This window comes from Callorhinus ursinus, unplaced genomic scaffold (assembly GCF_003265705.2).
Source record: "Callorhinus ursinus isolate GAN/ISIS: 27379988/994484 unplaced genomic scaffold, GSC_fseal_2.0 scaffold47, whole genome shotgun sequence".
Classification (NCBI taxonomy): domain Eukaryota; kingdom Metazoa; phylum Chordata; class Mammalia; order Carnivora; family Otariidae; genus Callorhinus; species Callorhinus ursinus.
Genome location: NW_027397109.1, coordinates 4,891,381 through 4,906,880, shown reverse-complemented (window position 1 = coordinate 4,906,880; position 15,500 = coordinate 4,891,381). Strand labels below are relative to the sequence as shown.

General features: G+C 44.3%; 1 protein-coding gene and 1 long non-coding RNA gene across 11 annotated transcripts in view; one reads left to right on the top strand and one right to left on the bottom strand.

The window, feature by feature from the left end:
• The window catches only part of LOC112840052 (uncharacterized), a 32,729-nt gene extending 21,948 nt beyond the window's left edge, over positions 1-10,781 (bottom strand). Inside the window, exons 1-2 of the long non-coding RNA XR_003212372.2 lie at positions 10,703-10,781; positions 8,190-8,364 (exon numbers count right to left, since the gene is read on the bottom strand). This is a non-coding gene — a long non-coding RNA (uncharacterized lncRNA). The remainder of the gene's footprint in view (positions 1-8,189; positions 8,365-10,702) is intronic.
• Positions 1-15,500, top strand: part of TTC23 (tetratricopeptide repeat domain 23) — an 89,964-nt gene that overhangs the window by 45,783 nt on the left and 28,681 nt on the right. For all 10 annotated transcript variants that reach the window (XM_025893257.2, XM_025893254.2, XM_073882487.1 and 7 more), the window contains one exon: positions 11,654-11,759. In XM_025893257.2, the coding sequence (XP_025749042.1) occupies positions 11,654-11,759 (106 nt within the window). The remainder of the gene's footprint in view (positions 1-11,653; positions 11,760-15,500) is intronic.

Sequence of the window (15,500 nt, the reverse complement as noted above, 5' to 3'; positions counted from 1 at the left end):
TTCATTGGTCAAGTCAAGAAGGGTAACCTGGCAAAGAAAGCAGAGAAGAATTTGGCAGAAAAACATGAGTAAAAGTGAAAGTGGTATCTTCTATGTCTTTTGATACTTTTTGCTGTTATGAAGGACACAGAGCTGTTGGGAGAATAAATGAATGAGTATTCATAAAGTGCTTAGCACAGTGCCTGATACATAGTGCTACACAGAATTTTAAAAATTCCCCTCTTTCCTTTCCTTTTTCTTTTTCTTTCCTTGATGACTTGGTCAAGGGAAACACTGGGGCAGTGAAGAGGCAGAAACCAGATTGTGTGGTGAGTGAGATGTGAGGAAGCAAAGGTCATAAACATAGGTACCTGTTTTTTTTAATTTTGTAATTTAAATTCAATTTTTAACACACAGTATATTATTAGTTTCTGGGGTAGAATTTAGTGATTCATCAGTTGCATGTAACACCCAGTGCTCATTACATCACATGTCCTCCTTAATCCCCATCACCCAGTTACCCCATCCCCCCAGCCACCTCCCCTCCAGCAATCCTCAGTTTGTTTCCTAGAGTTCAGAGTCTCTTATGGTTTGTCTCCCTTTCTGTTTTTATCTTATTTTATTTTTTCTTCCCTTCCTCTATGTTCATCTGTTTTGTTTCTTAAATTCCACATATCAGTGAAATCATATGGTATTTGTCTTTCTCTGAATGACTTATTTCACTTAGCCTAATACCCTCTAGTTCCATCCATATCGTTGCAAATGGCAAGATTTCATGCTTTTTGGTGGCTGAGTCATATTCCATTGTATAAATACCCTACATCTTCTTTATCCATTCATCTGTCGATGGACATCTTGGCTCTTTCCATGGTTTGGCTACTGTGGACATTGCTGCTGTAAACATCGAGGTGCAGGTACCCCTTTGAATCACTATTTTTGTATCCTTTGGATAAGTACCTAGTAGTGCAATTGCTGGGTCATAGGGTAGCTCTATTTTTAACTTTGAGGAAACCCCATAGTGTTTTCCAGAGTAGCTGCACCAGTTTCCAACACCACCAACAGTGTTAAGAGGGTTCCCCTTTCTCCACATCCTCAGCAACATCTGTTGTTTCCTGAGTTGTTAATTATAGATACCTATTTCACAAAGTACTAAGAGGTGAGGAAGACCAGCCCAGGCAGAGGGAAGAGCATGTGCAAAAGTCTGAAAGTGAGATGTAGCTTGACTTCAGGGAACCGAACCAAGTTCCCTCTGCCTGGGCAGTGGGGATGGTGAAGGTGGTAGTTCGCTATCATTCAAGTAGGGTTTTGAAAGTCATGCTAAGGAATTTGAGCTTCATCCTAAGGGGAGTTAAGGGTTTTCAAGCAAGGAGACCGACATCATGAGATTATCAGTCTAGAAGGGTCGCTCCGCAGTATGGAGAACGGACTGGATGACAGAGAAGTAATCAGGGAGGTATCAGGAGACGGCCGCAGCAGACCAGGTAGGGGATGATGACACTTGGACTCAGGTGTTGTCATGGGGATAAAGAACGTGGAAAGACTTGAGAGATGCATAGAGAGTAGAAACAGTGGGTTTAGGAGTTGGGGGAGTGAAGGAGGCGGAGAAGTCCGGCATCGGGCATCTGATATTCCCATCAGCAATGCCTTAGAGTTCTACCTTTTTCACAACCTCACCAATACGCATTAGTATCTGTCCTTTTTATTTCAACCATCCTGGTGAATGTGGAGTGGTATTCCACTATGCTTTTGATTTGAATTTCTCTATTGACTCATGATGTTCTGCCTCTGTGTATATGCATGTGACCATGTGTCCATCTTTGGAGAAATGTCTATCCAAATCCTTTGCCCATTTTTTAAATAGGGTTGTCTTTTTATTGTTGACTTACAAGAGTCCTTCATATAGGATATTAGATACTAGACCCTTATCAGATACATGATGTGTAAATATTTTCTCCCATCCTGTGGGTTGTCTTCTCACTTTCTTGATCGCATCCTCTGAAGCACAAAAGTTTTTTTTTTTTTTAATTGAAGTCAAATTTATCCTTTTTTTCTTTTGTTGCTTGTGCTTTCAGCCTCATGTCTAAGAAACCATCGCTTAATCCAAGTTCATGAAGGCTTGTATCTGTTTCCCTCTAAGAGTTTTATAGTTTCCGTTTTTACATTTAAGTCTTGGATCCATTTTGAGTTAATTTTTTATAGGATATAATGTAGGGCTCCAACTTCATTCTTTTGCATGTGAATATTCAGTTGTTCCAGAATAATTTATTAAAAGGACTATCTTTTCACCACTGAATTACCTTGGGACCTGTGTCAAAACCAATTGACCATAAATGTAAGGGTTTACTTTTGGACTTTTGATTCTATTTCATTGATCCATATGTCTATCCTTATGCCAGCACCACACTCTCAATCAATGTTGTTTTGTGGTAAGTTTATGGATATTATATTATAAATAATGCTACTATGAACATTCATGTACAAGTTTTATGGTAAGTTTTGAAATCCATAAGTATGACATCTCCAACTTCTTTATTCCTTTTTAAGATTGTTTTGGCTATTCTGGCTTCCTTACATTTTTATATGAATTTTAGGTTAAGCTTATCAATTTCTGGGAAAAAAAAACAATGAGTCTCTATTTCAACTGGAAAGTATTGATATCATCACAATATTAAGGCTTTCAATACATGAAAATAAGATACCTTTATTTATTTAGTTCTTCCCTAGTTTCTTTCAACTATGTTTTGTAGTATAAGTTTTATACTCCTTTTGGGAGATTTATTCCCAGGTATTTTTTTCTTTTGATGCTCTTAGAAACAAAAGTGTTTTTTTTTTTCCTCTTAATTTCTTCTCCCTACTGTTCATTTGTAGTGTGTAGAAATACAAATGGTTGCATGCTGCAACCCTGCTGAACTCATTCATTAGCTCTAATATCTTTTTTTGTAGATTCATAATGCTTTTTTGCCATGCAAAAGCTTTCACATTTTCAACATTTCCTTTCACTACGTTTGGATTTTGAATCTTTTATAAGGATTTCTCTGTGTTAGAGTTATAGAGTAATTCACTCATTTCTATAATACTTGTAAAGTTTAATTGGTGACTTTTATTGTTGTTTATTCTTGAGTTTAATAAAGATTGGAGAGTGTTTAAATAAACGGTTACCAATCATTATTAAAGAGATAGCTTTGTGAAGTTGAAATAGCATTGGGTGTGAAGTCAGAAAATCTGAGTGGGAGTCCAGATTCTTCTCTTTGTCTGCAGTTTGATTATACAAGTCATTTAACCTCTCCAAAAAGCAAAAAACAAAACAAAAAAAGAACAGTCCTACAAAAGGCCCTATCTAATTCATAACTGCTCCAAGGTTCAAAATGGAAAGTGCTTTATGAACCATTAGGCATGTTGTCAGTATAAGCTCCTTTTATTTATTAACAGTAATTATTAAACATTTATCAAGGCCCCTCTTTTCTGTCAGAGACTTACCTAGATATAGAAAGATACAGTGTCGCTGCAGTTCTGCATGGGAGCCCTTGCCTAAAAGCCATTTAGTAAGTACCCACAAAGAAAAGGGGTTTTGTTATTTCCCCCTCTAGTTTTTCCACTCTTCATTCCTTTGGAGTGAGAGAAACGCCCAGAGAGAAAAGACCTTTTATTTTCTGTAGAATGTTGACAAGTTCCTAAAGTATTTTAGGAACTAAGCCATTCAAGTGGAGAAAAATACCAAGCCCCATGAGCCCACCACCTGGGGAAAGCGGTGGTCCCAGGGGCTGGTGACCGGACTGCTCTGGGCCCCATTGGCCCCCCTGCATCAGGGATCTGCGAGACAGCCTGCAGGCATGATTGTTTAAACTATTCATGGCAGATTTGGGCAAGAGACCCGTGTTTGCCCATCCAAAAGAAAACTCGCAGGATCTCATTTCTGTGAGGATGTTCATGGATGTATGTGTTCAGGGGGGATAAATTAACGCCCCATGAGCTTTGGCTGCTTTTTGACAGCTCTGACAGTTGAATTGTCTATCTTTCTTTTCAGTTTTCAAGGCAGCTTGCCTCTCAGTAGTTCCCAGATTTGGGGGCAGTTGGATTCACGGAGTACTGCGAACTAATTTATCAGTCATTCTACCATAAACTTGGAGGTCAGAAAATGTGGCTTCAGGTTCCTCTGGGCAGGTTATCAGCCTTGGCCAGGCCCAGGGGATGGCTGACAGGTGCTCACACTGGGCTTCTGCCAGCTTCAGACCACACAGCAAATGGCAACGCCTCTGATTGGTTCTGGTTCATCGCTGTGTATTTGCTGTAATATGCTATTTATAATTTCCCAAAGCTCTGAAAATACTAGCCTTTTCTTGTTTAAAATTAGAAAAGATGCAGAATGCAATTATGATTCTGTGCATTATAAAAATTTTCTAAGAATGACATAAATCCAGGTGCTATACTGTTTCTTTTTAAGTAACTATTTTTTTATAAAATAATAATGCTCTTTATTATTATAAAATAATAATGCTCTTATAAAAGCTAGGTGAGGGGTGCCTGGATGGCTCAGTTGGTTAAGCATCCGACTCCTGGTTTCAGCTCAGGTCATGATCTCGGGGTCCTGAGTTGGAGCCTGTGTTGGGCTCTGCACTCAGCGGGGAGTCTGCTTGAGATTCTCTCTCCCTCACCCTCTGCCCTTCCTGCTCATGCTCTCTCTCTCTAAAATAAATAAATAAATCTTTTTAAAAAAATCTAGAAAAAGACAACTCAGTAGAAATATAGACAAAAGGCAGGAACGGTCAGTTTACAGAAGAACTACAAATAGCCAATAACCATACAAAAATAATCGTCAATGTCATTTGCTATTTAAGAAAGGCACTTTAATTGAAGAAAGGCCATTTTCACCTGCTGTGAGCAAAATAAAAGAGTTTGAGGATGCCCATGGTGACAAGGGTACAAGAAAGCCGGCATCCCTGTGCACTGCTGGAAGGAGTGGGGATTGGCACCACTTTGGGAGAAAACAGTTGATATTCTCTTTCTAATTTTATAATGCACTGACCCTTGGACCAGCCAACTCACATCTAGAAACTTATACAACAGATAGATGTGTACACATGTGTGAAGATGTATAAGCAGTGAAACTGTGTCACTGGCAAAAGCAAGCCTTTAGAAATTAGACATACTCTTAAAATCCATTAATAGGGGACTGGTTATGAAATGATGATATACCCATGTGGTGGAACACCATAGGAGCACTGAAAAGAATGAGATGGATGTGTATGTTCTCACTTGAAAGATGCCTGGAGTGCATTATTATTTTTAAAAAGCCAGATGTAGACCAGAATGTTTACTCAGTCAACAACTGGTCAGACCCGGCAACGTGCCAAGGCACAGTGGCCCGCACTGGGACTATGATGGAGGGTCCCGCCCTCGAGGAGCAGACTAGGGAGTGACATAGGTCTTAGCTGAATAGTCACCCAGATGAATGTGAAAGGCAACTGTGACATGCACATGGGGAGAGGTACCGAGTGCTGTGAGAGCTCCCAGCAGAGTGACCTGGGACACCCCAAAGATTGAGGAGAGGGGAGCGGGGCCCCTGTGGCAGAGCCCAGGGGGATGGTGGCAGATAAAGCTGGGGGAGGAGGGCAGGGCAGAGTCAGGTTACGATCATGCGTGCGCGTCTGTGCATCTGTGCGTTTGTATGAACATGTCAGTGTTTCTAAGAGGACACATGGGAAACTTGATAGTGATAGCTATAAGGAATCAGACTGCAAATCGGGAGAAGAGGGTGAGCCTTATAGACAGAAGGGAGAGGGCGTTTTAACTTACCACTTAGGATCTTTCAAAATCATATAGTGGTATTACTCCTATAAATCTAAAAAAATCCCACTACATTTTAAGAAAACACACACTTATCACCAAGAGAGGATGAAAATCTAGGTTCCCAACATATCTATTTTGGTGTGAACCCTTACGGAGAGCAGGACCTTTTCTCCCCCAGCCCTTTGGAGGAGCTATAATTGACAGCTGGAGAGCTGCCACAGAGGACTCTCTCTATTAAAAGAAACTGGCTTCCTCTGGGGCCCTCGGAACTATTTTTCATTGCCCTCTGCACCCAGTGACTTCCCTTTCATCTACTCCCTACCCCCACCCCCACCCCCGGGGAGCTCCAGCAACATCTTTCTCTTTGCCAAGGCTCTCCCGGCTGCCCCAGGCCCCTGCGGTGTGGGTAGCCATGAAAGCCTTCCCTCCTGGCCAGAGATTGGAGAGAAAAGGAAGTGTCAACCTCAAGCTGCAGCATGACCCTGTCCTGGACAAGGCCATCAGCCCAAAGCTGAAGGGTGGGGGTGGCCAGCTCCGGCGAAGCCAGGAGGGAAAGCCATGTAACTACACGGCTGGTCAGTTCTAGAAGAAACACAGCAAGCTCACACCTCACAGTGACAAGGGGACTTGAGCTTCAGTGGAATTGAGGCACTAACTTGAATCAAAACAGACACACAGACACGTGGTGGAAGGCACATTTATCATCTGCTCCATCCGTCACCCACTGCCTAACTCCCCACTGTGGTGTCGTCCCTCTGCGGTTAGTTCTCAGAAGCTGCTTCGGGATCCACATATTGGCAGCCCGGTCTCCCCCTACCCAGCCCATTCAACTTCTGGGCCAAACCTACTACCTAGCAACTATTTCTCTGACTCTCAAATAATACTTCATTACGTTGATTAGAAAATCATCGTTCTGGGGCGCCTGGGTGGCTCAGATGGTTAAGCGTCTGCCTTCGGCTCAGGTCATGATCCCAGGGTCCTGGGATCGGGTCCCGCATCGGGCTCCCTGCTCCTTGGGAGCCTGCTTCTCTCTCTACTTCTCTCTCTCTCTGTCTGTCATGAATAAATAAATAAAATCTTTAAAAAAAAAAAAAAAAAAAGAAAATCATCGTTCTGTAAATTCGACTCTCTTGAAAACCAGATGTTAGACTAGAAAAGGATGCAACTGGGAATCACAGGCCTTGGTTTGAATCCCTGTCCTACCACGGACCCCGCTATATGACCTTCAGTTAGTTGCTTGATCTCCTGGGTGCTTCATTTTCCCATCTATCAGTTGGGCTGTTGACATCACTCTTAACCACTCCTTCCGCGACTAAGCGAGCTGGTGTATATAATTCACATAGCACTACGCCTGACAAAAGTAGGTGCTGAATCAGTGTGAGTTTCCGCCTTCCCACTGTCCTGTCCAGTGCTAGCCCTCAGCTGTACAAAGAGATCCTGGCAGTTACTGAGTTGGAGACTTTTCTTGCCTTCCCCATGAGTGTTCATGTCCCCAGGGTAGAGAGACCCAGCTTAGGTCCACAAATGTTCCTTGAGCGACTTGTGTACTCTCTGCTTGGCTATGGGAGAGATTTCTCTCTGCGTTAGTGATCCCCTACTTATTACCGAATGGGAAAAGAATCTGTCCCTCCCTTCTGCCAAGAGCTGGGGTTCTGCCGTCAGAACCATGCATGTTTTAAGTTGAGTGTTCACATGATGGGGTCTGCTTGCATAAATAGAAACATCCTTTTTACTAGTCATCAAGTTTTCTCTTCAAGAGCTATTACACATTTCGCAAATCCAAGGGGACAGGCTCAGTTCGATAAGAGTCTGCCAGCTCCAACTCTTGACAGCTGGATTGGCGCTGCGGACTCGGTGGTTTCCCCCCAAAACGCGCAGAAGGACCAGAAGGCAACAGCTGCTCTGTACCTTGGCAGGGCTGGAGGTGGTTTGTCTGGTGAATGAGGTTTTTCAATTAAGGGCCTTGCTCAATATGGGATATTAAAGGTTTGGTTTTTGTTTTTGTTATTAACCCAGTACAACACGCTAACAGCTCAAGAGATTTAGGAATATTAAACACTCCCTCTCAGCTTCAAGATGACAGTTGATAAACATATAACCCTAAGATACTGAAGACAACAAAGAACGGGAGGAAAGATTTGAGCCCTGGGAGATTAATAAATAATGAGGAGCGAGTGTAGTCAAGCCACAGATCCCCAGCGGGGCCCATTACTTGGGCTCCTGCATAAAGCCAGAGAGGCAAGCCTAGCTCCTATAATTCTGTTAACACTAACAACTAGTCCTTAAATGCTCTCAGATGTATACAACAGGGGTATTTATATTCTCTTAGCAAACAGAGTGTTGTTCCAGAATCGTGAACAGTGATTTAGTTTGGCGAATTGGGTAATCTAATCACTAGCTTTGTCAGCTGCCTTTGTACTTACTTGCTAAGGGGGCCTCCTGTTCCCTGCTGAGCTGTGGTTCTCAGTCTGCATCCTCCGGAGCCCTCACGTTCCATGGAGGGTCTTTAGGGCACAGCTGGGTGGGCGCAGCTGGGTGAACTTCTAGGCCCTCTCCACCTGCTTCAGGGACAGCCGCTCCACTCTTACCTGCTCTGCACTTTAGAGAACATGGAAGATTCTATTTGGAATGAAAGGGTTTTTCGGGGGGTTTTTTGCTTCAGAACAGAAACTTGAAACTCAGTGGTGCCATGATGTTCACAACCTTTTGTAAGTTACTTTTCCCCTCACTGGTACGTTTCTGAAATGTAACCATGTTGGTATACCTAGGTAGAGTTCAATCCTTGTATGAATACACCATAATATTTCATTCCCCTTCTCATGGATATTTAGATGATTTCCCCTTTTTCACCATTTGAAATAATGCCTCAGTGAAGTTGAGGACATTTTTTTTTTTTATATCAAGAGTGAGGGGTGGTGATCTCCGAGCTGGCCAGGAAGGGAAGAGACAGCAGGAGGGGGCAGATGGATAGTGAGAAGCGGGGAGTGGATAGAGGACTAGAAATTGCATGGACGTGATCGAGGCAGGACGTGATAGGGCAAGGGGGTCTGTCAGCTGCATGATCCAGAGGTAGCAGAGAATAAGCCATGATAAGGCCCCAAGTGTGATGGAGGACACAATCTGGTCAATGAGATGCTAATCTTGCACATTCTAAACATCATGGTTCCCTTTTCCTCCCCGACCCCAACTCCCTCAATGTTAAACCAGCATATGGTTTTTAGAAGCTTCAAGAACATCAAATATAAAGTAGATCAGGGATGGAGTTTCTGAAAAATGAATAATAAATGTTTGCTTATATTAGTATCTCACTAATTACAGAAAAATGTTGAGGTGATGACAATTTTGTGAAATTCAGATCCCCTTAAGCTCTCAGGATCCACTTTCTTGATATCGTGAGCATTTTTGCTCTTGGAAGATTTTGCTTCCTGTCTCCAGAAGCAAAAGGCAACCTACAGAACTTTCAGAACGTGTAATTATTAATTTGAAAATAATTTTGGTAGACATCTATCTTTTACATTGCCTTGAATTATAATATTGAGTGGAAACTACATACGAAATTTTTTTAATTTGAATTTGGGTTTTAATCAATCTAAAGTACTGTATATGTTAAAAGTCTTTGTGACAATGTGATTTAAATCATTTCTTGCATCGCTGGATGTTGTCCCCAGTGGTGGATTGTAGAGATAGTTAGCCAGGGGAAAACCCCAAGTAAACAGGATTCAGTTTGCATTTGGGGTGGGGCAGGCTTTTCCTCTCTTTTTTTCCTCTCTGCAAACCCTGACCATGTGATGCTTTGACTCTATCCCTGTGGCTCCGATTGTCTTTACTTTTTGGAGTGTGCATTATTTGAAAACCATTTCAAGTCAGAGCTTCAGGCCAAACTGAGAATAATGACTAATTGGGAGGTCGCTGAAATTACTTGTTCAATTTATATATTTATTTATATCCTATAATAAGAAAAGTAGTTTTAAAACAGAGGATATTGTTAGCATTTATGAATATGAAATTCTGGTTGTTCTAACACAACAATTAAAGTTATGGCCAGCAATCTTGATTTGGAGTAACCCCTATCATAAAAAGCCGAGAGCTAGTAACTCAGCTGATTTTAAATATGACAAATGAGGCGACAGTCTAGCGTCTACCCTGATTATCAGCTCAGAAATGGGTTCAGCTGATCATCAGCGGACCAAGTCTCTAAGTCTTTGCCGTCTCACTGTTTGGTCTGGACTAGAAAGTTTGGTTTTTTTTAAGATTTTATTTATTTATTTGAGAGAGAGAGAAGGAGCAGTGGGGAGGGACAGAGGGAGGGGGAGAGAGAGAGAGAGAGAGAGAGAGAGAGAGAGAGAGAGAGAGAAAGAGAAGCAGACTCCCCGCAGAGCAGGGAACCCGATGCGGGGCTCGATCCCAGGACCTGGAGAACGTGACATGAGCCGAAGGCAGACGCTTAACCGACTGAGCCACCCAGGTGCCCCTGGACTAAAAAGTTATAATGGTATGGCTTTATCTCCTAGGCCAGATCCCATGCATCAGTCACAGCTCCTGGGGGCTGTGCGGAGTATGCTGGCATCAATTAGTGATGCACCAGGGGCCAGGGCGGAATAAAAAGCAAATCTGAAGTCAGAGTATCAAGGTCAGAGTCTTATCTCCACCCTTTATTAGGTGTGAGCTATCTTGGGCAAGTCACCCATTCTGCAACCTCAGCTTTCTCATCTACAAAACATGGATAACAAAAATTAAGAAAATCGGGACGCCTGGGGAGCTCAGTCAGTTGAGCAGTCAGTTGCTCCGCTGGGAGTCTGCTTTTCCCTTTGCCTGCCGCTCCCCACCCCCCACTCCTGCTTGTGTTCCCTCTCTGTCTCTCTCTGACAAATAAATAAAATCTTAAAAAAAATTAAGAAAATTAAAATCAATACCACAAATGAGAAGGAAATCTTACTTGCTGTTAGTATGTCTTGCCTGTCCCAGTCTGGCATTTCTCCTTTAGGTTCGCGATATTTTAGTATTTCTGTCACCCTTTTGGCAATTAGTTGCAAACTACCTACCATCTCGCATTAGTGCATTGTATGATGTCATGCTCACTTCCTGTTCCTTTCCCTACTGCCCACACTTTCTAGACCGGGCCCCTCCTGCCATAGGCGATCAATAATTATGTTTATTGAATGAATGTAAACCTATTACTGATAGCATTTTTAAAACTTTAAATGTCCACAGTCAGATGAATATAGCTTTATTTTCTCATTTATTTTTTATTTTCTATCTTTTTATTTGGAGAGACATATTTTGCATTTTATTTGAGAGGACTGTTATTTTATATTCACAGGATCATAGGTTTTATTTTTTTTTTCCTCTTAAAGAATTTTAAATTGGATTTTATTTTCAAGGAACTGAGCTGTTTTCTGTGCTCAGGCAGCCCCATGGGCCGGTTTGAAGAGGGTGCAGGCCAATGGGCTTGGTGGATCAGGCCCTGGGGAGGCTGCGAACACCTTCGGGGGGATCCCCCTTTCTGGGCTGAGCGCCGGCAGGGGGCTGGATTCGCCCACTTCCTGGTAACCCATCTCCTTCTTGAAACCTTCCTCCCCGCCTCCCCGTGCCCCCTCGGCTGACACCACGCTACCACACTCCTAGGAGCAGAGACTTTTACATGATTTACTTAGCGATGTGCCCTGGTCACAGCTTCACGCCATCTGGACCCAGCCTTTCCCTCTCCACTTCATGATGCCTTTAAGATCCAGGTCTTCTAAGAATCGACTGTGCTTCCACATAAATCATATTGTCTAGCTGGCTAGAAAGTTCCTTAACTTTCTGCTTACCGCTGCAAGAACGGTTAGTTCCCTACTGCTGCCGCCAAGCAGGTAAACGAACGTGTTTCTTCTTTCCCTGGTGACAGGCGCATCTCATCGTGCTGAGCAGAAGCCCCTCCCAAGAGGAGGCAGCAGTCTCCGCACATTTTGTCGCCCACGCTGGCATCGCTTCTGGGAGGACCGAGCACCACGGTGAGCTCAAACCTTCTGTGGGCGGGGCTCGCTGCCTGCCTGTCTGCGCAGGCGTGGCTGGGTCTGTAACCAGCTGCCTTTAGGACAGGCCAGCAGGTGGCGGAGCTGGGACATAAGCCCCTTGGAGAGCTTTGGCGGCTTTATGTGGCCGTTCCTAGCTGGGCCACTCCCTTAGCTTCGCCAGTGTCTTTTGGTTTCTGTCCTGTTTGGCCTTTCTCCAGTCTTTTACTTTCAAATCCAGGGAATCTTCCTCCAAGCGGAGCTATTAAGAGCCCCAGAGAATCCATGCTGGGCTTAACGGGAAAATCTGCTCTGCTTTCAAAGGTGATCTATTTTTAAAGATTGTTGTGGAGCTACTGTGGCAACAGATCTGGCTTGTCAGAACCCAGCCCACAGACTTTCACAGCACCGGGCTTTCCATCAGGATGAACTTACATGGTTTCAGGAGTCCAAGAGGAAGTTGCCATTTATGACTCATGGTTTTTCTTAGCCCCATGTAATAGGTAGAGCAGCGAGCTTGGGGAGTTCTTTAACCCACCCTTCTGGACTCCGAGCATACGGTATGCCTCTGTTGATGGAGAACACACATTCCAGTGACTTTTTTTTTGGGGGGGGTTCAGAATATTCAGAAACAGAGTATAACTCGTGAAGAAGACCTAGGGGTATATTCCAAAATATCAGATAAAAATAATCATGTACTATAGTAAAATAAGATCCAATGTGCCAGCAAGCCTAAAATTGAGATCCAAAATAATTGAGGTTCAGGAAGGAGGAGTTGGGCTATGATGTAGAGGCTGGTGGGTAGGCAAAGATGAGGGGGGCACCTCTATGAGCAGCTTGGTCTGCACAGATCCCCAGGCCAGGCAGGGGCTCAAGTCCAGGGTGGAGCTGGTGAAGGGGATTTGGAGTTTATCCATCTGTCCATCCCACCTTACAGACTCCTCATTCTGGTCTCCTGGAGCTTTGAGCACCTTTCAGAGGCCGGCAAACTTTCAGATCCCCTCTCTCTGGAACACTCCATATATAACAATCAACTTCAAAACCTTCAAAGAGCTAGCAGTTTTTTGACCAGCTTACTGGTGCTTAAAATTTCTTTAATGGGGGAAAAGAACCTTCCACTCCCAACTATTGAGACAGTTAAGATGCCAATGCAGGTTTGATGAAAATTCCTAGACTAGCAGGAGTCACAAATCTACATGTCTGTAGGAACCAAGTAAGCTGTGTGAGTGACACAGATAGTCATGACAATACAGTAACAGCAGCAAGACAATACGGAGTGCTGAGGACTGTAGCAAACTGGAGAAGCCATACCCCATGGAAAGTGAGCAGCGGCCTCTCACTTTCGCCCATTACCATCAAGTGGAAGGCAGGCTTCTATGGCAGATCTGCTTTTTCAAGAGAAGGCAGAAATCTAGATTTTTATGTGTAATTGATGCTAACTAGCTCAAATATGTTTCAGACTCTGAGTGTGGCAAAACCAGTGTGAGGGCCAGACCTATAACTTCTGACCCGGAGAGCAGGTGTATAATGAATGCTTGTCAGACTCTTCCTGTTTTCCTCAAGGCCTCACGGGTTTCAGACAACCAGAGGGTTCTGAGCATTTAAACTGGTGGGATAGGGATCGGGGAGTCGTGGGTATTCCCAGGACAATGCCAAACGGCTAAGGGCGCCTGGGTGGCTCAGGCAGTTAAGCGGCTGCCTTCGGCTCAGGTCATGATCCTGGGGTTCTGGGATTGAGCCCCACATCGGGCTCCCTGCTCAGCGGGGAGTCTGCTTCCTCCTCTGCCCCTCCTCCCACTTGTTCTCTCAATCTCTCTCTCTCTTAAAGAAAAAAAGAGAGAGAGAGAGAATACCAAACAGCTAGGAGACCAAGGCCCAAAGACCCTCTATGCCTAGAGGGATTCCCATTTGCCAGCATCTCAGCTAGTTAAAAACTGTATGTATTGGGTGAGGACCTATAGAACTTGTGTCCTGAAATGTTTTTCCCTCTAACTGCAAAGTTAAGCCACTCCGTTTTGCATGACTCACAGAATCAGACAATCCAAATATATATATACCTATATTTTTATTTATAGTTTTTAGTCTACATATAGTGTGGGTATTATAAATTGAGAATGACAGTGATACCATAATAAGATCTGTGAGAATTTAATGACCTCACACAGTAATAATGGTAGTAACAGCTAATGCTTACATGGTTCATATGGGCATGGTTCTAACCAGTTACATTTATTAACTCAGTTAATCCTCACAACATCTCCATGAGGTTGGTATAAGTACTTCCAGTTTCTGGTGGAGAAACAGAGGCACGGAGAGATTAGGCAATTTCCCCAGGGGCGCATAGCCCGGGATTAGCAGATTTGAACCTAGGCTCTTGACCTCCTTGTTACATTAAAAGGTCTGCAAACACCACCTTTCCTTCCTTGCCCTGCTACCCTCCACCCACTTAGGTCCGCCGAGGAGTCTACGGCATTTGGGACAGAGAAAGGACTAGAAAAGCGGAGGCAGCCCAGAGAGATGGGTTGGGAGAGCCAGGGGGCAGGGGCCAGTCCAGGAGCACACATGGGCTCTCGGTTCCCCCTCTGTCTTTGGCAGCCTGATCCCTGCAAGCTGCCTTGACAGTCAGAATTTCAACTACAAGAGGAGTGTAAAGAAGGAAGAAAACTTCCCCCCAGGAGCAGGGAGCTGCAATTGACTTTACAGACTAGGGAAGGGGGTCACTTCTGCTTGAGGCTTAGTGGATTGGTTGCTAGAAACATAGGCAGCAGGAATCATGGTAAGCATAGCGTTACTAGTAACAATTAGTAGCAGGAATCGAGCTGGCCTTGTCTGCAGATGCTGGAACTCTCACACACGTGCTCACTTAATCCTTTTCACAAGCCTGAATTTTATAAGTGAGCGAACACAGCCAGCTCCCCATCCCTGCCCAGTCCATCCATCTATATATTCTGTCTACTCATTGCTCTACCCAAAAAGGACATAGTCCCTCTCCGTCTGTAGGGTGCCTCTAGATGAGCCCTTCTCGGGCTCAGCTTCTGCAAATCAGAAGACAGTGGAAATGGCTTGCACCTTGATGCCATTAGGAAGAAAGTTTACTGAAGCCTTAAAGGCGAGTCAGTGCTAAGTGAGGTTGGGCAATGAAACCATGGGATCAGAACAGCTGCTTGTTGGGCAGCAACATGAATCCTGGGAACAGGTGCAGAGAGGAGCCCAGCCCCCATCCCTAAGGCCTCAAGTCGTCTAAATGGGCATGTTAGAAACAAACACAAGTAAGGAGAAACCCCAAACTCTTCCTACTGTGTTCACCAGTTTGAAAACTGCATCTGTCAGAATCCTGGTTCCCTTGGTGGTGAACGTGGAAAAGGCTGTGGCAAATCAACTGATCGTCCGGCATCGTGAGATCCAGAGTTTGTTCTGGCTCTTACCCACAATGCCTAAGTGTGGTGTGGGCCGAGGGGACCCATGTTACAGGCATGGAGTCAGTGTGCCTTTGGAAGCAGGAATGAGCTGGGCCCTGCCCAGCCAGGAGCTGCAGTGGGAGTGGGCGGGCGCAATCAGGGAGCCTGGGTTTTCTAGTCATCTCTCTGTGACCCCCTCACAGGCCAGTGCCCCCCACAGTGGGAATGAGGGAAACCCACCCAGGCCTCTGCTGCCTCCAGCAACTAAGGGGAGCTAAGGGGGAGACCACCCTGCAACACACACACACACACACACACACACACACACACACACACACACACA